Source organism: Pterocles gutturalis, unplaced genomic scaffold, assembly GCF_000699245.1.
Source record: "Pterocles gutturalis isolate BGI_N339 unplaced genomic scaffold, ASM69924v1 scaffold23325, whole genome shotgun sequence".
NCBI classification, from domain to species: domain Eukaryota; kingdom Metazoa; phylum Chordata; class Aves; order Pterocliformes; family Pteroclidae; genus Pterocles; species Pterocles gutturalis.
The window spans coordinates 50229-71638 of NW_010141459.1; the positions used below are offsets into that span (position 1 = coordinate 50229).

General features: G+C 41.9%; 1 protein-coding gene across 1 annotated transcript in view; it reads right to left on the reverse strand.

Annotated features, from left to right (window-relative positions):
• Positions 1-20460, reverse strand: part of NIPAL2 (NIPA-like domain containing 2) — a gene marked incomplete at its 5' end in the record, with an annotated part of 28088 nt that extends 7628 nt beyond the window's left edge. Inside the window, 4 exons of the mRNA XM_010084044.1 lie at positions 2949-3045; positions 8924-9045; positions 11016-11075; positions 20289-20460. Of these exons, the coding sequence (XP_010082346.1) occupies positions 2949-3045; positions 8924-9045; positions 11016-11075; positions 20289-20460 (451 nt within the window). The remainder of the gene's footprint in view (positions 1-2948; positions 3046-8923; positions 9046-11015; positions 11076-20288) is intronic.
• Between the last annotated feature and the right edge of the window lie 950 nt (positions 20461-21410).

Here is a 21410-nt window from a genome sequence, read left to right on the forward strand (position 1 = left end):
GCAAGTCCAAAAGTTTGGGGGAGTTTAAGAGTCACATACGTCTTGTGATGATCCTATTCACTGTCATGAGATTCACTGTTTTCACGACAACCTTTCCACCAAGTACTTGACTTCTTGCTTATGGAGATAGGTGGAGTGGTTTAACAAACACAGCAGTAGAGGTGAGCAGAGGAGGTCAAATCCTGGCCTGCACTGGTGCTAGTGTTATGATAAAAAGCCAAAAAATACACTCAAGCCCCAAGAAGCAACCTAAATAAAAACTGACATTTGCACTCTGACATGGGGGAGTTGTTATTTTAAAAGAACACTTACAGGTAAATATTAGTAGTTTTAATTGTCCAACTAAGCATAAAGATTGCTGAAGATTTTTTTTAATGAAAAGGCAGTTTCCATCCCTTATAATTTTAACAAACCAGAAAAGTAAGCATAAGAGGGTTTTTTGTTGGTTTTTGTTTCTTTTTTTTTTTTTTTTTTTTTTTTAAGTGTGGAATAATCTTTTAATTAAAAGTACCCCTGGAATAAGATTCAAAACCTAGGAAATGGGTTTCCTATCTCTGATAGAATGAACCCCCCCCCCCCCCAAGGCTAGTGTGACAAATTATGTCACATTCCAGCTGTTAGGGCAGGAAACTCAGAAATCCCACTTTAATCTCAAATATTTCCCCCAAACTTATGATAACTCCCAGTATATACATGAGGTAAGATAATTCTCACCAAATCAACTTGCAGAGTTGTACTAAGCAAAATGTTTGCAAATTTTATGATCACCTCTGTATTTTCTTCATAATAAGTAGCTCTCATATCCAGTGAAACATAAAGTCTGCCCTCTCTTTACAGAAACTTTTCTACACATCACTTAAATCTGTACGAACCCTCCACCAGGGTGCAGACACGGGTTAGAAACCCCCTTCCAGGAGCTGCCACTGAGACCCCAAGCCTTGTCCACTCTCCCTGCAGCCAGGGACCCCACGGGCAGTGCACGTGTCAGATAGCTGAGAGCAAAGCTGCTGGGCCCTTCCTCGTCTCCCCATCTCTTTGCTCAACAGAAAGCAAGCAGAAGGCTCCAAACGGAGCTTTGTGGGGACTGCCAGGCACCGGGATGGCTGCAGGAACCAGAGCCAGCCACAGTTCTGGGTTTCCTGCTCAAGGGAAATGCCAGTATTTCAAATGTTCCCATGAACCAGGATTTGTTTGTTTGTGTCTTTTTTAACAGAGCAGAAATAATGACACATTTTTCATGAAGCTGCGTATGCTCACCAAAACCTCAGCAGCCACCAGCTGAAATTGTTATTTTTGGTTGATTGTCGCCTGACACCAAACTGCCGTTACTGCCTGCTGGGGCACGGGTTTGCAGCAGTGCTGCTGTTCAGCAGCTCCATGCGTCCCTTTGGCACTGGCGGGGCCAGAGCTGGCGGGCTCCATGGCAAGAGAAGCACGCGGGGCGACGCAGCCCAATGGCCCAGGTCTCCCGGAGCCATGTCTTGACCTTGCTTGCAGCAGCCATCCTGGGGGGTTCTTCCCAGAACTGCAGCATTCAAGTGCAGAAGCCCATCTGGGGATCTTCAGGCTTCCAGCTGTACAACAAGGAGGCTGAACCTGCTCCTCGTGCAGGATTGGAAGCTGCAGAGCAGCTCAGGCGAGCTCTGCCAAAGCTCCCAGGCTCCATGCTAGGAGCTGACGGATGGCTGGACTCACCCGTCACTCCTCCAAATCAAGAGCAGCAGAACAGTTAGACCTAAAGCTTTTGGGACTCTTCCATCTCTGCCTCATGCAGGGAGCATGGAAATTCTTCAAGGCTTCTGCAGTGCTACAGGTCCTAATGTTCCTAATGCTGGGAAACTGAAATGGGAAGACTGTCCCAAAAAAGTTGACCTGGAAGTCTGAGCTTTTCGGCTGGGATCTGAAGGAAAGCAGTGAATAAATCTGTGAGGGTTTTTCACGTTCGGTTAAATCTGAATTGTATAACTGGCAAACCTTAGTGAGATTCTGTTTTACCAAGACACTCATGACCTGCCCCCCCCCCCCATTAGGAATGTGTTTTATAAGTCTTTGCAGGTCAATACATGCAGCCACTGAACTCGGTGAAAATATTATCGTTGCCTTCAATGGTACAGTTCAAGCACCTTTTCACTTCAACCAAAGAAATGTGGCGTCCCATCAGGATTTCATGGTGATGAGATAAGGAGAAGACACGAGGTGGTGACAAATTCTTGATCTATGCCTACAAGCAGTGGAGCGTCAGAGATCGCCTCCTGACATTTTTCAAAACTGATTCAAGTTCAGCTTCGTTGAAAGCTGCCTGATAAAATGATCTCCCTTTTTTCCCTGGGTGTTGGTTGTGGCAGCGTTAATCAGAAGGCAAATTTCAGTGGCCCATGAGTTCTTGTTATGCTACTACCACCGAGATCTGCACCTGCAGCAGCTCCACCCGGGCACCCGCCCCAGGCTGGAAAGGTGGTGAAGTAAAAAAATGTTGCATATGCAAACAGGCATAGATAATTCAAAGAAAAATTCCCATACAGTCACAGCATATCACTGCACTTGCCTACAAAGTACTTACAAGGCCTTAGGCTGCTCTGTTTTAAAGAACTGATTTTCACAGCTAGCCTGCTCTCCAAAACAAAGTTGCAAACAGTCCGCTTTCCCCAGATCTAAAGCTAAAGTATTATTTAAAAAACCAAAACTTCAGAATACCATTGCACAGAGCTTATTATTTTCAGGAAATCTGTAAAAAGAAATAGTCCCAGCAATAACCATAGAAACTATGCTTCCTAATCGGCTTTTCTCTTCAAAAAGAGACCACAGTAAAAATGACGTGAAATGTTTCAATGATTCTCCTTCAGCACACTGCTTTGAAATGTCCCTAATCTAAACTAGCTGGGGAGACTGAGGGACAAGAAATTATCAAGTAACAGACAGGAATATTAAAGTGAATAATACGTTCTTACCCAGTAGTGCTACCATCACTAACAAAATCACGATGTGCTTCACAGCCTTTCTTTTGTAAAAATAGAGGAGAATGCAGAATATTATAATTTCTAAGATCTGAAAATAAAAGGGAAGAAATTAGAGCTGTGAAACTATGTAATAAATGCTTCATTCAAAGTCTTTGAGATGTCACATTCATTTTCCCGGCTCTAAGAGTTCAAAGGAGCATTACTTTATTAAGAATCTTCTGCTACAAACTAACCTTATTGCCAGTTGACTGAGCTATCAAACAATTGTTGTCATTTTTCTTTCCTATTATAGCAAAAGTTAAACCTTGAGCATTTCTTATTTCTTTCATTTTTCTTTTGTGCTTCTAGCTATATTTTGTCACTGGTAGCATTGACTTTTTTTAATGTGACCGCAAAGATACCCATATTTATTGGTAATAATTCTTCCAGAAATTCTCTTTACAATTCCTATGGAGTAAAGCACTTACCTGCAGGAAGAGCAATCTCTCCTTCTACCTATGGTATTCCTAGTGTCACTCTTTGTGACATGCAAGCTTATTTTTACTGCCCTTTTTGCCTTTCTCCCCAGTCCTACTAAAAAAAATCCCCCCAAACACTGTCGTTTTGTTCAAACTTTCTGCCATACATTGTAAGGAGGAAACAATTTATTTCATATAGTGGTTCTCAAATCACAGGCACCTGGCAGGAGCTTACCTTGAAAAGCTCAGCGACACACTAGCAGACCACACTGCAGGACATCTGCATCTGCTGAAGCAGCTTCACCTACACACTGTGCATGGTCCAAACTTGCTCCTTCAATAATACCCAGCAGCTAAATGGCAGGCAGTTACATTTACTGACTTCTGTTAATGTGTCTCTTTGTTCCAGGGGGTGACAACTTCCATGTCACAGCATCTCAAAAGCATGGGTACTCTCCCTCCCACCCACAGCCTAAGGCAGTTACCCAAATGCCCCTCCACGCCTAAAGAGACCACCAAGTGCAAGAGCCAAAAAGCTTTTGTGAAGCCCAGAAGACTTATGAAAACAGAGACAACGGACCTCAGCACTGAGAGGTGCTTGGAAGCCTGGTAGCCTCAGACACGGCATGGAGAAAGAGAAGTTTGTTTGTGCATGTTGGAAAGTAATCAAATGAGGGAAATAAGACAGAAAATGAGATTGTCATCATTACTGAATCTGGTTATTGTCATTTTAACCAACAAAACAAGTCATAGAAAAACCTCATGTCTATCTCCTTGGTTTCATCACCAACATACTATTTTACGTTTTATGCCACTCCACTCTTAAACCAACAGTCACCATAAGGCAGCACTAGATTAAAGAACACCTGGGCGTTGTGCTGATGAAATTTCCAAAGCAGCGACTGAACAGTTACTAGCAGTGGTTATATAATGTAACATAGACAGTTTCTTATTTTGGAGAGTGACTGCATCAGGAAAACAGCCATCAGCTACATTCAGATACAGTAAAAGTATCTACCACACTCACACCTCCACCAGTTTAGCAATGTTCAAAAATACGAACAGAACATAACTGTGCTTTAATTTATTTTTTATTTACTTTCACATTTATCCCTTGCTCCCAAAGATAACCAAGAGAAAATTGCATCTCAGAATATTACAAACATAAATTTGGATTTTATACCACCTTTCTTTAAAAAAGTCAAATATTTGTCACAAGATTAAAAAAAAAAAAAGCAAAGTGGGTTTTTTTTGGTAAAATGTGTTGAATAGAATAAAGCATTTTCCTGTTAGTTAAAAAAAAAAGCGTTCTTGGACTAATCTTTGTTTAATAATCTTCGCAATCTCTTGTGGACTGCTGGTGTCATCTCCCTCCAAAGTGGCATCCCTCCCCAGACATCCACCCAGAGGTGAAAGCCAGGCCACCAAGCAGAAGAAAAGAAGCCTTTGCCTCAGCCACACAGTAAATTACTTGGCCAGCCTCCCCAGATGTTACAACAGTGTAAACCTAGGTATGTCTAAATCAGGAACCAAGGCAGAAGTCATGTTAAGATCTGCAGACATTCAAGTTCATCTTGGCCTCCCTGTGGAAAACTATGGCAGGGTTTTGAGGGAACTTGAGGGCAAGTAAAGGTAGCAGCTTCACTATTCATGCCACTGGCAAACACATCTTAGGGCCAGAAGGGAATATTGCATTACCAGGCTGCAGCTACAACAGCCTCCAAATACCTTCAGCTGCTATTTTGACAGTGAACAATTGCACACAGTATGGTATGACTGGGATGGGGCCATGACACCAGGTGAGAGATGCTTCCCCCCCCCCCAGTGCAAACCTGAGCACCCATCACCAACTCCGTTGGACTAGTTGCCACAGAGTGTGCAGAAACCCATGAGACAGCCCTGCTGTCATCAGCCAGCTACACCTCAGGTATTGGCTCATTTGATATCCCCTAGCCAGCCTCAGTCACAATGCCAGCAGAGGGAAGCACCATCATCTGCCCTGTCACTTAGATTTCAAACTCTGCAAGAACAATCATCCCAAAACAAGCCTAGTGACAGTTGCTGGCTCACGCCACTCCATCACACCGGCTCTGGTGCTCCACTCCCTCTTCCACCTCACTCTGACTCCCAGGGTGGCAGGTAGTGCTGAGCACCACCGAGCTCCACTGAGCCAAGTCACTGATGCTGGCTCTATCAGCCCTCCTCGGTCCTCATCCTCTCATCAGCTCTCCTCTTGCTAAAGCCACCATAAAACTCCACTGCCATCTCCTTCTGTTTCAAAGCAAACAAACCCAGCAAGAAGCTTCACTTTTGAAAGGAAACAGCCAAGCAAAACCATCAGAAGGACATGAAAGGTACCCTGATGGCAGCTCTGGAAGGGGCACACAGGTCTGTCTGCTTGCCTGCTTCTTCCTCCTGGGGCAGCCTGGAGAGCAGCAGTGGTGTAGGGTGGTGGCAGTCCTGTGGCTGAACCTGGAGAGAGCTGATGTTTGCTTTTCGGGGCTGTTAGTTAAGTCAGTTCTGTCAAGACTCGCATACTAAGCATGAAATTCAGACAATTAATTCTGACCTCATGCTGCCTAGCAGCCAAACTATTCTTCCATGGTTCTCTGCCATTTGGTGACCTACCAACAGGTCACTTTCAATCACAAGGCAAGGGAGGGGCCATCAGATTGGGTCACACTGCAAGCACGGTGCGTGGCTCCTCAGGACCTCACGCAGACCTGGAACACTCCTGGGGTGCCACAGCTGTTGCCTACGATTGTCTCCTGAGAATTACCCAAAAGAGTGCTTGCTCTCGTAGTTGATAGCTGCAGTAGTGTTAAATACAAAGTTCAGGAATGGGAAGTGCGTAGATTATATCAGCTTCACATACTCCGTTCAGAGGAATTGAAGGAACTTGACCTGCTTACAATCATTTTTGCTATTATAACTAATCTCTACTGAAGTCTCCTCAAGCCCACATCTCATCAACATTTTTTTTATAATCATGGTATTTTCCAAGTTTCTAAGCATTACCAGAAGGCACTAGAACAAAAAAAAAAATAAAAAAATCATATTGTCTGCCTCAACAGTTTTTCTGTGATATACAGCAACATAGGGACCAGTGAACCAGTAGGGTCTTCTAGGCACTTTGAAGGAAAAGCAGAAATGCTTTGAACCTGATTTTACAGAGATTAAATATTAACAACCCAATACTCACTACACTTCTGTTTAGGGAAACCTAAGAGCTTCATCTATAATTGATATCTTCTGTAGTGGCTCAAAGTGCACGTAAGCAAAACAGAAAAAAACCCAAGCTAGGATAGTCATTCTTTCTCAGACGTGATTATGCTACTGCAGAGTCTCAGAAGGTGACTCAAAGTTGTCTCAAGTGGGAGCTAGGCTATTTCTGCAGAACTCCTGTGATGCTAGTGGAGTGCACATGGGGATGGTTTATCACCCACACAGAACATTTTGTACCACTGGGGCTTTGTATTTCTCGGCAGACCACACTTCAGGGCTACTTTTAGAAAGGCTGTTGGACTGCATTATACTGCTGTACTGTCTCCTTGCTGTGTATTTTTACTGGAAATTCTGCAACTTCTGCTGTGCTTTTTTATATCTCAGCAGCCAACCTGTGCTAGGCATTTTACAAACAGTTACGAAGAGCGAGTTCCCTGCCCAAAGAGAATGTTTCCAGCAGGGTTTATTTGAACTTCCAGCAGCATACCAGGGTAATCAGGCTGGTATCTCAGAGTCTCTTGTGGAGCTTTTCACTCCTCCCCTTCTTTGGGCAGAGGAAGCTCAAAACAGATGAATCTAGGGAGCAGGAGAAACAAATAAAGCTTGATATGTTGTTGAGTCAACAAGATTTGCTGTGTCCTTGCTCCATCCTTCCTTGCAACCGATGCTGTACATGTAGAATTGGATGCTGTCTGTGGCAGGGAAAAGAGAGAAGAGGGGAAAGAAAGTCCGGGGGTTACCTACCACCTCCTCATAATATCTCCTAAGAAGAATACAGCACAGTTTTCCTAGGGATTCAACTGTATTCTTATTAACTTTACCTGAAACAAAGTCAAAAAAGTCCTCAGATGGGGAAAAGCCCTCTTCCAGCAACCTCTTGGTTTTAAGCAAATGTGAACAGCATATGGCACAGAAATTTCAGGTGTCACTGGGCATGTATGGGCAGTTTTCTCCCTCCACCACCTCTACACAACCGGGTGAGTCAGCAGTTTAAAAGCAGTGCCTAAAATCCCAGGCTGTTTTAGTATCTCTAGGTAGAACTGCATGGCAGAGGGGGATATTCAGTAGGAAAGAGAGAGGGTCCTCCAGTGAGCACCAAGCCCCTTGCTCTGAAACCCCTCCTAACAAAGTTCCTCTCCCTCTGCTGGTTATGTGGATTTGCTGAAGCTCTTGCTGAGGCTGAAGCTCCCGGTACTGAGTACCCCAAAACTCTTGGGCATGGCCTTCAAAAGCCTCTCTACTGTCTGATTCAAAGTGCATGCCGTGATTTATGCAGCATGATCATTAATTTCTCCCATTGAGCTGTATCACCATCTTTCAGGAGCTTTTAAAATGCACAAAAAAATTTAGCAAGAGGATATACTTTCTGCTTAATCAGTAGCCTCATAGATAGTTAGACGTATTTGAAGTCTGCAGGCTGGCTAAAAGATTAAGGTCCTTAAACTGTCTACTCAGTGGCTTTCTAACTGAGTTTCTTACTGAGAAAAGCCTGGGCACTAATAGTCTAACCCAAGTGAATCACTTTACTGAGAAAAAAGCAACTGCTTCTAAAGCTCCTTTATTGCATCTTTTACATGCAGCTGGAGGAAAAAATTTTCAGCATTCCAGAGAAAAAAAGAGAGAAATTCTTCCTACTCACTCTGGTCTTGTTCCTGATGCTAATTAAGTACATCAAAGATGACATATGGTATTTGGAGCTTGTATACAGATACTCCAATCAAAATGGTATTTTTGTATTTGAATTCAAACTCGGGTTCAGATTAACCTGTGTGGCAGTGACACAAGCTGCTTCTCCACATCTCAATTTCACACAAACCTCCTTTGAGCCAGGTTTAGCAACACGGGCATAAAACAGAGTGATATGAAAGAAAAAAGCAGGACCAAGAGCATAGATAGCCTGATTTTTAAAAGCACAAATCCATCACACTCCAGAAAAGCACTGTAACTTACATGTCCATGCAGATAGTGTGGCATGAACACATGCATAGGAAATAAAAGCAGTACCAATATTTAGGTTTTCCCTCAAGCTCACCAAAACCCCAAATCTTTCAATTCCTTCCATCCTGCACAAATGTGGCTTTCCCCTGGCGCGTAGTTCAAAACCCATCTTTTGGTTCAGCCTATTTTCAGGTTGGGGACTGGCATGATGAGCCAGAGACTTGATCTCTCTCTCCTATGAGAATTACACAATTTATCTTCAGGAGCAGTTTTTCTACTACTAATATATAGTGCTGCAAAAAGCCCAAGAGCCGCAGTTTTTCTGATTTAGAACCAGATACTCACCAAATACACCAAAAAAGGCCAGTTCACCAAGTAATTCTGTACTTGTCTTGCTGTGAGCTCTTGGGGTACATTGGGAGAGAATGTCACCAACAAGTATGTCCCTGTTACTGTCAGTGTTCCTCCTTTAAAGAAAAGGACACATTATTTTAGTAATACAGTATTTGTTAATCATGGCCATCCTTGCTCTCCAGCTGAATTCTTTCTAGAAGAAAAAGTAAGTCTGTTTAATCAGATCTGTGCTTAGGTACTCAGGTTGCCTTGCATTTGTGGTCTTATCTAGTGTAATTTTTATTAAAGACTCAAAGGATTTTGGAAATATGAAAAAAGCTGTCAGTAAAGCCTCACGAATTAGGGTTCCCAGTCAGCAGTGCATTTTCAAATATTCTCAATTCTAATACCAAATGCATGACAAGGGAGAACAGATCCTCTGTCTTTCCCACAGGCACAAAGCAGGTCACACAAACTTACCCTAAACGGAAAGGACAAGTTGCTTACTAAGTCAGACAGCTAGATCATTAAACGGTGTAAATAAAAACAGCTCTCCCAAAGTCAGTGTGGCCAGAGATCTGCACCAGCTACAGACCTGCCGTGGAAACATTAAGTGCAGCAGATACGTTCCAGTCCAATGCTCCTGTGAAGCTGTCATGAAGCCAACATTTTGGCCGCTCCCTGTTGTATTTGCAGACCTATGAACTGTTTTATAAAAGGCTGACTTGCAAAAGGCTGTTCAGCCATTAGGTTGCCAGGGCCCCTTTTCAAGGTCAAACTTGCATTACTGTGCTTTTAATAAAAATCTGGAAGTTCTGCCTTGTGGACAGCCAGCTGACAAACACAGATGTTCATCGAGGTATCGAGATAGAAGTGAGCTGATCCTGAGCTCATAAACTGTATTGGATTAAGGAAGATATTAACTAATCAATTTTTTTTTTTTGCAAATAATCTTTAAAATTCTTGGCAAACTTAGAAATCGTTGTGGAATACAAGGCTCAGGAATACAAAACAAAGCACATCCGGAGGACTTTGCTGGCACTGCTATTGCACACAGTTCCTTTGGAAAAGCAGAACTGTTCTATATTTATGTGCTTGCAAAAACATCACCATATTTCCCATCATACAGCTCATTCCTATGGAATGTAGCAACATTGTTAAATCCTTCTTGCAAAGTCGAACTCACAGAAATAAAATAAATCAGTGCTTGAACACTAGTTAAAGAAACACACAATGTATAAGGCCATAAGGGAAACATGATCAGTCAAGGGAGGGGAGATTTTTGAATGTAGCCGCTGAGCTGTCAAACTTGGATCCCAAAGCTAAATAAATATTATATAGTCTTCCTGGAACAATACTGAACAGATCTCTCCAAAACATTCACGAGAACAGTTGGCATGTCCTCGTTATAGTATGGACAATCAACCCTAGATGCTAGGAACCCCACAGAAATATCAGGTGCACTGTCCCAGCTGAGGTGGCTTGGTGTAAAGCCCAAACCCTGAAATACGCTTGTCTCTCACTATTATTGTGTTCAAGCTGAACACTTTTGATATGCAAAAAAATCTTGGACACAGACAAAAACTTGACATGCTTTTACAGTGAAGACCATGTTTCCCAACAAACCATTGACGACATGATTATTTTTTCTCTGAAGCAATAAAATTAATACCAAAAGGGAAGCTGTCACTTTTAATTGAGCTTAAATTTTTGTGCAATATCTATGCAGTAAGAAAAAAAGAATCCTTATACTTGAATGAATAATTCAATAACTTCATTGGTTTTATTCAAATTGTGTTGTACTCATAAAGATAATACTAAATACAACCTCAGAGGCAAAAATAGACAATGAAAATAAATTTGAGGAATAAGGACACATAAGGAATGAGTTATGGTTAAAAGAGCAGAGGATTTGGGAATGCAGTCTTCTCCACATGCGTTAAAGATTCTCTCTCTTTTTGTCACTTCTTCCCAATTTTGAAAGTATCTGCCTTGTAACACTTGCTCAGGGAAGTGGGAGTGTGAAGGTGGGGGGCTACGTGAGAGTTACAGCTTGCTAAGCATATGGCGACACACATGTCTGTATTAGCAAATGCTTACTTACCCAATATATCAGCAGCCCTCATGGTCTTCTTTAGGAATAAGACAGAAATAAATGCAGTACCTAGAACAGAAAGATAAAGAATTTTAAAAATATTTGTTAGAACATCAGGTGCTATAGCACAAAGCTGCTCTGGGCCAAGTTTAAATATATCTCATGGCTGTTGTTGCACCATACCATGATATAACCACCCAGGAGTCCATTCCGGCAACCAACCAGCCCTCAGTTCTTGTAAGATTTCAAACACATCCAGCAGGCTATTACATGGTTGAAGAGATGCAATACCCTTCCCGTCTCCCACGCAGACACTTCTTCAACTGCTCCGATTCAGTCATTCATGGAAGTGTCGGGAAAGCTGGGCACCAATCAGCCTTAACGTTTCACTCCCCATTTTGCTACCAACTCACTCAGGGCAAATTGCCTCAGAGTGGGATAAAAGTCTGCTTCTTTACATTAAATGTGTTGGAGACTTGTAAGTAAAGTAGCAGCAGTACCATTCAGAGGAAGAGAGCCACTGCACAAGCATCGTATTTTGTATGAACTGAGAGAGCTGTCATCATGTCTGCAAACAAGCAGGTGGATGAACCAAAGTATTTATCATACAGGAGCACTTGTAGTCATACCAAGTGACTTGTAATGAAGAAGGAGAAAAATGGAAGTGAACCATGGAAATGACCTCCTATTCCTTGGGCAACTCTTTCACTTGTTCAGCTCTTGCCCCTACCCTCTGGCAGCTCCCAGCCCTGCCTCTTTGGGTGGGCGAGCAGCAGTGGCCGGGCCAGGATTCCTGGTAAGCAGCTCAGTGTGGACATGTGCTAGAGAGGGAAGAAGGGGTTTGGATTTAAGATGGATGAGACTGTTGGCCACCTGGGAGACGGCTCTATTCCAGTACACGACATTAGTTCATCTACCTTTCGGGAGAAGCAAAAGAGGCTGAATAGCTCTTATGTAAGAAGATGAGGAAAGGCCTTTGGGAGGGGTGCATCAGTAGTGTTAGATTCATTTAGAAACCTCCAAGACTCTGCCCAGGAATGGACACATTGGACCTAAATCGTGGGATGCTGTTACAAGAGTTCTGTTCCTGCCTACAGCATGAAATTCACGGTTTATTCTTGAAATAGCAGTTTAACCTTTTTGCAGCCATCTTAGTCTCATTATCTCTATTGTTCTGATGGAAAATTAATTTGTGGTTAGCTACTAGATGTACTCCAGATAAATCTAGAAAGGTTCATACCAAGAGGTAAACAGGAAACTGGAATACAGCATCATGTCCATGTTATCCAGTCAGTAGGAAGTCAGATATAGCAAAATTCATAAATTTAAAATGCATCAAGAGTGATGGAGATCTATGCAAATGAATAAGTACAATAAAAGAATCTTCAACTGAAAACACCTCACTGAAAGTAAGCTGCCTGGCACAGTTTTCTTTATTCAATGTTTCAGTGACAACTTTGCAGAAGAAAAGACACTGGTATCCAGGCAACACTAGTAATAACAGAGCTAACTAGGTTTAGAAAAGAGAGAGGACAAAAACCAGGAAAGAAGCACCAGCAACCTACGATAGTGCAGGAATTAATTACTGTTCTGTTTCCCTGCTGTCATAGCTCTCCCAAACCCCACCTCTGCCCACACACCTAGGCAGTTATTGTCACAGCAAAGATCTGTCAGTTAATGAACTGATGCCTCAGTGATTATTTTTTTGGGGGGTACCCACTTGTCTGGGCTCTCTGCATTCAGTGGAGATCTAGCAAATGCAATTTAGGGTTCAGTTCCAGTGTTGGCATCCAGTTTGGGGCAAGATAAGTTATGGTCAAAATTCCGCTGCGTAGTTGTCTGGAGATGATAAACGGCAACTTGGGCGATCACGGTCTCGGAGGCTGGCAGTGGGCACAAGGAGGCACTAGAATGCATCCAGATAATGAAACTTGTCACTCAGCCTGTCATCCACTTAAATAATGCATTCAAATCCGGCAAGCTCTTTCTCCAGAGATAGCTGGTAATGCACAAGAGATCATGAGCTTAGCAGAATGTATGTATAATTAATGCTCTTTATGATGTGCAATATGTAGAGGAATCTAAAAATAGGAGAGGTTTTAAGAAAATATATTAGGCCATCTGGGACTGGAGGAAAAACTGAAGTAGGAGAGGAGGTGCAACACAAAGATGAAGACAGTGAGACCCAGGAGAGACTCTGAACACAAAAGACAACTATCCCTGTGGATAAGCCACCAACACTTCACATGCACTCAGGTGAAGAAGAAAAGCAAATGGGGTAAATCTAAAGAAAGCAGCAGAACTGATGAGATGCTAGAGGATCAGCAGCCTGCAAACTCTGCTGTTACCTTCAGGACTGAATTTTAAGCAGGTTATGGTGGCACAGCCAAGAGAGTACCTTGTTATTACACACTGCCTAACACAATATTTAAATTTTATTTTTATTTTGTTAATTTTCTGGATTTTAAGCTCCGTAAATCTGACTTTTAAATAGTCGTTTATGTTCTTCAATTTGTAGGGTGGGTTTGAAACAGGTTAAATCAAAGAAAAGCAAGGGCAGATTGGCTCGACGCAGACAGTGGCTCACGGGAAACGATGGACCAGAGGAGGACGGGTACAAAGAGCACCTGTGAGCCGCAGGAGCTCAAGCTGGCATTGGCTCATTTTGCCTTCTGCTGGCTTTGCAGCTTTCCCTGGCCAGCAAGACAAACGGCAGGCACCAAAGTGTACCCCAGGATCCCAGGGAGAATTGCACAGCCCTCACAGCTGCTCTTCCTGAACTCCTCTGGGCTCCAGCTCATGGTCTCAGGTGCATTTAGCCACATTTAAGATATTAACTCTTCCAGAAAAGGCAGTTTAAGACAATGTGCTGGATGGCCAACACATTCCCCCACCATGTCCTCTCTGCCTGCCAGCCTCCAAGCTGACCCTGCGGTGGGCAGGAGCTGGGTTAGGGACCTCCTGAGGTCCTTTCCAGCCTGAGTTACCCTAGGACCCTGTGAACCCTTGGCAGAAGAGACCAGCCAGAGGCTGCAGCTAAGCCCACCAGATAGATACAGGAGTTAAAGCCCTTACTGTGTCCCAGATTGAGCACCTAAATGCAGCTCTGTCAAAACCATTGTGCTCTGCTCCTTCCCCACAACCTCCTAGACAGCTTCCTCTTCACCCTGATTTTGCCCTGTCACTGCAGCATAAGTCTAACTGCCTACCACCCAGCCCAAATTTTCCCTTTCCCACACCAGGGTCCTCTTGTTCCCCCTCTCTCTCAGAAGCTGTGTGCTTCCTCCTCCTACACCATTAAACTGAGGTGGGAGATAAATCACTGAACATTATGTTCAACTCTATGAATGAATAGACTGAGGAACTTGGGCAATCGCTGTGCTGAAAAATACTAATGTCTTATCAACTGTTCATTTGTTTGCCTGGGTTTTTTAAAAAGCTATAGACAGAGATCGAGATCTGTATCAGAGTGAGGAATAGTCTCTGATTTTTTTTTAATTGGTAAGGAATAGAATACAACAACCCAGAAATGCGATCAAAAAAGTGGTGTCAAAGTGTAAGCTGGCAACACCAGCGTGGCAACAGAAGAAGCAATTTATTATTTTTCTGAAGCCTCACTGGTTTTAAACCATTAGTTTTAGCAATATGACACACGCACAACTCTAAGCCCGAACTGTCAGCCTGTAAGTCACTGAGGCAAAGACTGCATCCCTGTTCATTTGAGAAGACTTGCATACTTTGGGGTGAATCGGGACATTTTTAGCTTTTTAACTAATTATCGATGTAAAACTTCCAAAACTAGGCACAGATCTTCCTCCCACTGAGAGCGGAGGCAGATAGCCTGCTAGATCAAAAGAAGGGCAGAAAATCTGGGAGATGTTCTGTTGAGGACTGAACGCTACAAAACTGAGCGTGGAGAAAAGACAACTTTACAAATCAAAACACATCCTAATGAAATCCTTGAGTTCATTTTGTGCCTCGATTGCATCACGCTTATATTAACATCCACATATTGAGAAGTAAATAGGTGCTATAAAATATCTGTATCTGTATGACAGAGCCTTTCTGAAGGCTTATGAAACTCTTCAATCTGGAAATACACAGTATTTCAAATGAAAAAAAAATATTATGACTTGGCACTACATCAAAATCATGATAAACAAAAACTGTTGGGTAGAAAATGGGGAAAAATTAATTTGTTCAGGAACTTAATTGTTATGCTGAAACAACCTTGTCTTCTCATTCATCAGCATAAAACAGGCTGGTTTGTACTGAATGAATATATATTCACTATATATTGAATGAATATATATTCACTGAAGCATGTAATTTTCAATTTAAATTTTAAAAACTTGTAGAAAATGTCCATTTTCTGCATGATATGCAATTAAGTGCCTTAAGGGAGGGCTGTAATGGTGCTACACGTAGTTTAGTCAGACACTGATTCTCCTAAGAGAGTGATAGTGTGTGATTATCTCCATATGTAGGCTTTCTCCAGCACAAACAGAAATAAAGAGTACTCTGGTATGTGGGTTCTGCCACTAGCAGACACTGAATGGTGAGAACCCAGCTCACAAAACAACTCCCCTGCCTCCTAGACACGAAAGCTGCAGCTACCATTGTTCCCTGTTTGTTTCTTCAGGAAAGGGTTAATATACAGCAAGAAAAGTTAAAGATAGGAAATACGTACGTATTTTCTGCATTTTGTGCAATCCAGCCTTAAAAGACTCAAATGAAAGAGCATCCACCACTTATTTTTCCCTACCCAAAACTATTTCACGAATAAGTATATTGAATTATTAAATTGTTTTCCTGGTACCAAGGCTATTTATGAATCTTATTTTTTTTACCTCTATTTTTGTTGTACCTAAATACATGTACCTAAATAAATGTACCCTAAATAATTTAATAAGTGTTCATAACTCTAAATACTATTATATCCTTCCTTTTCCTCTTTTCCAGTCCTAGATTAGCTTTATGTACTATTTTAAATAGTTTATCACTGTCCTCATAAATACATAGACTGTTTTTGCTGCTTTTGTCTTGTCCAGTAGTTTTCCGATAAAGACACAAAATTTAATATTTGCCTCGAATGTTTGTTCTATTAAGCTCAACTGGTAGCAAAGCTGTCTTGGAACAAGCAGGTCCACGTGCACTCCGCAGGCACTGACAGATGAGTCACAGCTGCCTTTGGGTGCCTGTAGCACCATCTCCACAGTGGAGCCTACACATAGACGATTCATGACTGAGAATCTCCCTGCCTCAAGACTGTTAGATTAAAACCTACTTCATCTTATCCTGCCTACGTCTCAGAGCTCAAGGAAAACCAGTCTGCTGCCCTACTGTGGGTCATTTTGTGGTAGACAGGGTAGACAATTCAGGTCTGAGGAGGATGGATGCATTTAGACCTGGTGGGATTTGGGTCTCCTTCAAGGCCAGAGCTGTGTGTTGGGGAGGATTAACACAAATTTGGAGAAAATTAAAGAATATCTGCGTGCTTAGCAGAGTTAAACAGAGAGCCAGCTCTGACCAAGACATCTGGGAAGAAATTCGTCACAGCTAATTAACTACTCATACCTATTCTTAGTTTATATGATAGGTATTAATGGTCTGCTAAATACAAAGGAAGATATTACAGAATTTAGCCAGCTGGTGCAAGACCTCTTGATAGCTATTCTGCTTCCTGAACATGTAACATTTCTAACATGATTAAATATTAGCACTGGAAAAGTACCAGAAAATTTTTTACTTACCCTTAATGACAACATCCTAATAAACGAACAAGCCAAATATAAGAGGAATTGCTCAAAAGAGAGCCCATTAAGGTGAGCTTAGTTCTGGAAACTGGATTTTAGGACATACTGCAGAGGGAAGGAAGAACCCTGAAAATCCTTTTGTTGCATCGTCTAAACAAGTATCTTAAAGAATAGTCTGGTGAATGTTTCCCAGTTGTCATTAGTAAGAGTTCCCAAAATGCCAAGTTCTTGGGCCACAAAGATGTTACATTACACTGAGTAGGAGAAACCAACTTCTGCAAGAATATCTGAGAATCTTTTTCCTAAAGCACCATCAGGGATATCAATTTTCAAAGCCTAAAGCAATTTATTGCCCCACAGCTATTTAGAAGGAACATATATATAAGTGCAAAGGGATCTCAACAATGTCAGTGTAAGTGAGTTAAGTGTAAACCAACTCTCTACAGAATGATGAAAACTGCAGAAGAAACGATCTCTGATACCACTGGCCTCTCCTCACCACCACCACCCCCTCCAAGCTATTTCTGCAGGCAAAAGCAAGACAATGAGCTGAAAACAAGAGCAGCCTAAAATTACCCGAGTAAAACATGATTTTTAATTTTAAAGTATAAAAAGCTTTTTAATGATCACAGACATGTATTACTCCTCCATTTTTAAATTAAAAAACTACCAATTTCTCCTCTTGAAGAAAACAACTGCTGTCTTCTCAAACTATTTAAAACCCTGAACAGATGCAGAGCTTACATCACTGCAACCACACACAGAAATACTTCCACTGTGTGAGAAGAAAAATATAGCCTCTGTAGCTTAATTCTTAGAAAAAAAAAATTAAAATCTACTGGTGTCATGCCAACTCATCGTCTGTGGTGCTGGATTCTTTCTAAAAGAGCCATCAGAAGCACCCAGCTCAACAGAACGAGGCACAAACTTTTCACTATTTAATTGATACCGGGTTAAGTGCAAAATTCAGTTGGCTACAGTTAAATGTGGTAGCAGAACATAATAGATGTTGGCTCCATCTATTTTAAGACCCAGGACGCTTCCCGTCTCAGAGGTTTGGAGATGATGGGTACAGCCCACATCCATTCTGGGCAGAGACTCCAGCCTGCCTTATCCTCCTCCAAACCCCTGGTTACCAAGCAAAGGAAACTTTCTGTGCAGACCCAGAGTGATGTGGATCTTCAGAGAGTCCCCTAGACGACTGGACACACTGCAAAGCACATTTCCCCTCAGTACACCACAGGTGCTGACTCCCCAATGTCAGTGAGAGTCAGCTCTTAACCACCTGGGATGTATTGACACCCAATTTGTAAAAAAACTGCTTATCAGAAGGGTAGGCTTGGGGTTCAGATACACATTTGGAGTTTAAGTGTTTAATTTCTTAATTTTAAAAATTAACTTCTGAAAGACACACGTTCAACAATACCACAAAACAACTGCCAGCTAGACTGTGCAAAGTCCACCCTCCACCACCTAAGAGGTCACAACTTCATGAGAAAAATATTTCTTGATGTTTTAAATTGGAAGACCTGCTGCCTAAACTGTCCTTTGCCCAGCTGTCAGCAGATGACGAGCATCTGTCTTGGTCAGTTTGTCGTTGCCCTAAATGATGAACTGTTTTAAAATTAAAAGGGTGTTCCCTCTCTCTGACTCTAATTTCAGAAGACAGGAAAATATCTAATGCTAGGAAGTGTTACTGGGCAATTATTGTTGCAATTGGCTGTCTACATAATTTTTACTTTCCCTTCCTTAAGGGAGTGTTTGCTAGACTAAATGAAATTTCAGATCTCTATTGTTTGGGCTATGAAATGGATAATGTCAGCTGATATATGGGAATGGAATATAAGATATTAAAGTGCTTAGTAGGGTCTTCCAGGATAAGCATTTTGGGTCAATCTGAAAAAAAAAAAAAAAGTGTATGAGTATTTTGATAAGATATAACAATTAGGAAAATGGTTTCTTGGTATTTGTTACAAGCAAGGGGAAATGGAGAACCGAGGAAACCAATACAAAATTTCTTTGCATATTACAAAGCTAAAGAAGAAGGAATCTGCCCAGATAAAAATGGACCCTAAATGTAACCTCTTCTTTGTAGCAGTTTAATGACCAAAGGAATTTTTTCCCTTCCTACTGCTTTTCATTTCTTTTTTCTAGTTTTCTATATTAGCATTTTATTCAGTTTGGGCAACAAATTAGATTGGACAACATCTATTTGTGTTCAGAGACATCTGGAAATGTCTACAATTGTTAAAAATATAACTACTGCCATCAAAATCACACTGGGATATGTCATGTTAATTTACATTTTCATCTCAGGTAATATCTTATTCCATTCTTTGAGAAGTATTTCCTATGCTGGCGAAGTACAGTGGCTTTATATATCATTCTCCAAAATCCTGCAATAGTTTAACATTAAAGGTTACAGCAAATTGCCTGCCGTTTCCTTCCCCCACTATCTCTTTTCTAAATTGCACCCACATATGGTTAGCTGCCTCCTTCCAGTACAGCCAGGCAGTCCACCAAGGAGATAATTCATCTTTTGCAGCTTCCCATGCAGAATCACTCACTGCAATGTCACTTCCAAGCATGAAACTGGTAGCTAGAGACAGAGCATGAAATGTTATCACTTGTCAATAGCAAGCAAATGAGCTCCAGCCTATGCAGAGCTGTTGCGGTATCTCAGCCCCAGATGTTTCAGCTGTGGATATGAAGCAACTTGATTAAGGCACAGGGCTGCACCCTGTATTCCTGTTTTCACAGCCTCTGCACAATACTGCCCTGTCCACTCTGCTTGGCATTAGCACAACATAACAACCTATTTTAAAATGTATATTTCTTTATCAAAGAAACAGACATCTACACACCTGATCTAGTCCTCTAAATACTTTAGTTACAAAAAAAATAACACATGAAGAGTAAGATCATATCAAATTAGTCCTAAGCATAGGACTTCTGCTAAAGTCCAATTAATCTGCACATGAAGAAACAAATGAACAACTTCGATAAAGTCTGTGAATAAACTAAATGTTTTGGGAAATTTCTAGAGTTTTTGTCACATGCTGCAGAGAGCCAAGCAAGTTTGCCCATGTCAACATGAAGCATGGTGATGGGCAGTGGACAGGCAGCAGAAAGTGCTTGGTGTGATGGTAACATAGAAAACACGTTGTAGGTACTGGGGATTCGACCACAGCTCTGTGCAGGCAGCAGGACACCAGCCCCCCGCTTCAGGAGCTTGCAGAGCCAGCAATGCTGGTACGGTACTGGGTGACCAACTGGCAGAGCACAGAGTGACACAAAAGACAAAACTACGGAAAAAAGAACGATGTTAGAAGAGTCTCTGAGTCAAGCAGAGGGTTTGTGTTAAACTGTCTGCTCATATAATTATATGAATAATTTCTTTTCAAACCACAACATGAACATTTTCCCCTTGGGTTCCTGCTGCAGTTCCTGCTCTATTATTCCTCTAGCCATAAACAAGCGTTTGATTAAAGTACGTACCCAAGCAAGAAATGGCAAACCATCTCACCTATGACAGATACGCATCCCAGTGGAGCGACAAGGGCAACGGGCGCAAATCCGTAGGCTGTGAAATTGCCCACCTCTCCAAGCCCCAGGAGGGCAATCCCACACCACCAGAGCTTGCTCGTGTAGTAGGGCTTCGGCTTTGCTTGGCAAGCGAGTCGGAGATGAGCGCATTTCTAGAAAATTAATTGTTAGGAAGAGGCGTGAGAAGAAAGGCTTCCATTGTGTTCTTATGTCTGACAAAAGTAGAACAATTAAGGGGGCTGTCAGCTTCAAATTCCAGGTGCATCAAGGTTTTCTTTTTAAACATGACTTTCAGCTTGTTGTTGCAGACACACTGCTTTGTGTTAACTCAGTGCTGCTTCGGAGGTGTGCTTTCTTAGCTGTGGGGGAAATGACTGAAAAATTAGACCTCTGAATAAGCCTGAAAAATATTAAGGCAGTGTTAATGCTTCCTAGCTATCACTGCACACCTCTGTTCTTCTCTCAAAGCAAAGCTTGGCGGTTGTGCTGTGAATCTGGAAACACTCAAAGGCAGAAGATGGGGCAGAATCAGAACTGGGGCAATGAATGGGGAGAAGAGGACCAGAAAACATGGTGTTCCTGCTCCATGATACATATCCTCGAACAATAAAGTTTGGCCTGTCCGTTTAACAGGAGTGTGAAAATAAATGTTGAGATCTAGGGAAAGTAATTATTCCTATTGATAAAATAATGTTACTAAATGAAGCAAAACCTATTTTCAAGGATAAATAAAAATTTCAGTTGAAACTGTCTGTGAAATGGTTATGCAGAGCTACTGGGTTTTCCTAAACAGCATTTAAAAAGCAGGAAGGTAGTTCATATCCAGTAAATGCTGTTAATGATTAAAAGTTAATAGAAGTCCGTTCACACGCCTCAGTACATCCCCTGGCAAAGCATCCACTCAGTGCACTCAGCAGACAAAGATATGAAGTCTGAACAATCTCATTATTATGGGCTAGACTGAATTTCCAGTTCACCCACAATAGTTTTTCCACTGAAGCAAAGCCTGTCCTCGTGCTGTCACCCATCAGCAGTTTGGAACTCATATTGGAGAGGCAGCAGTTTCTTTCTATGGGATTCACAGAATCACAGAATGTTAGAG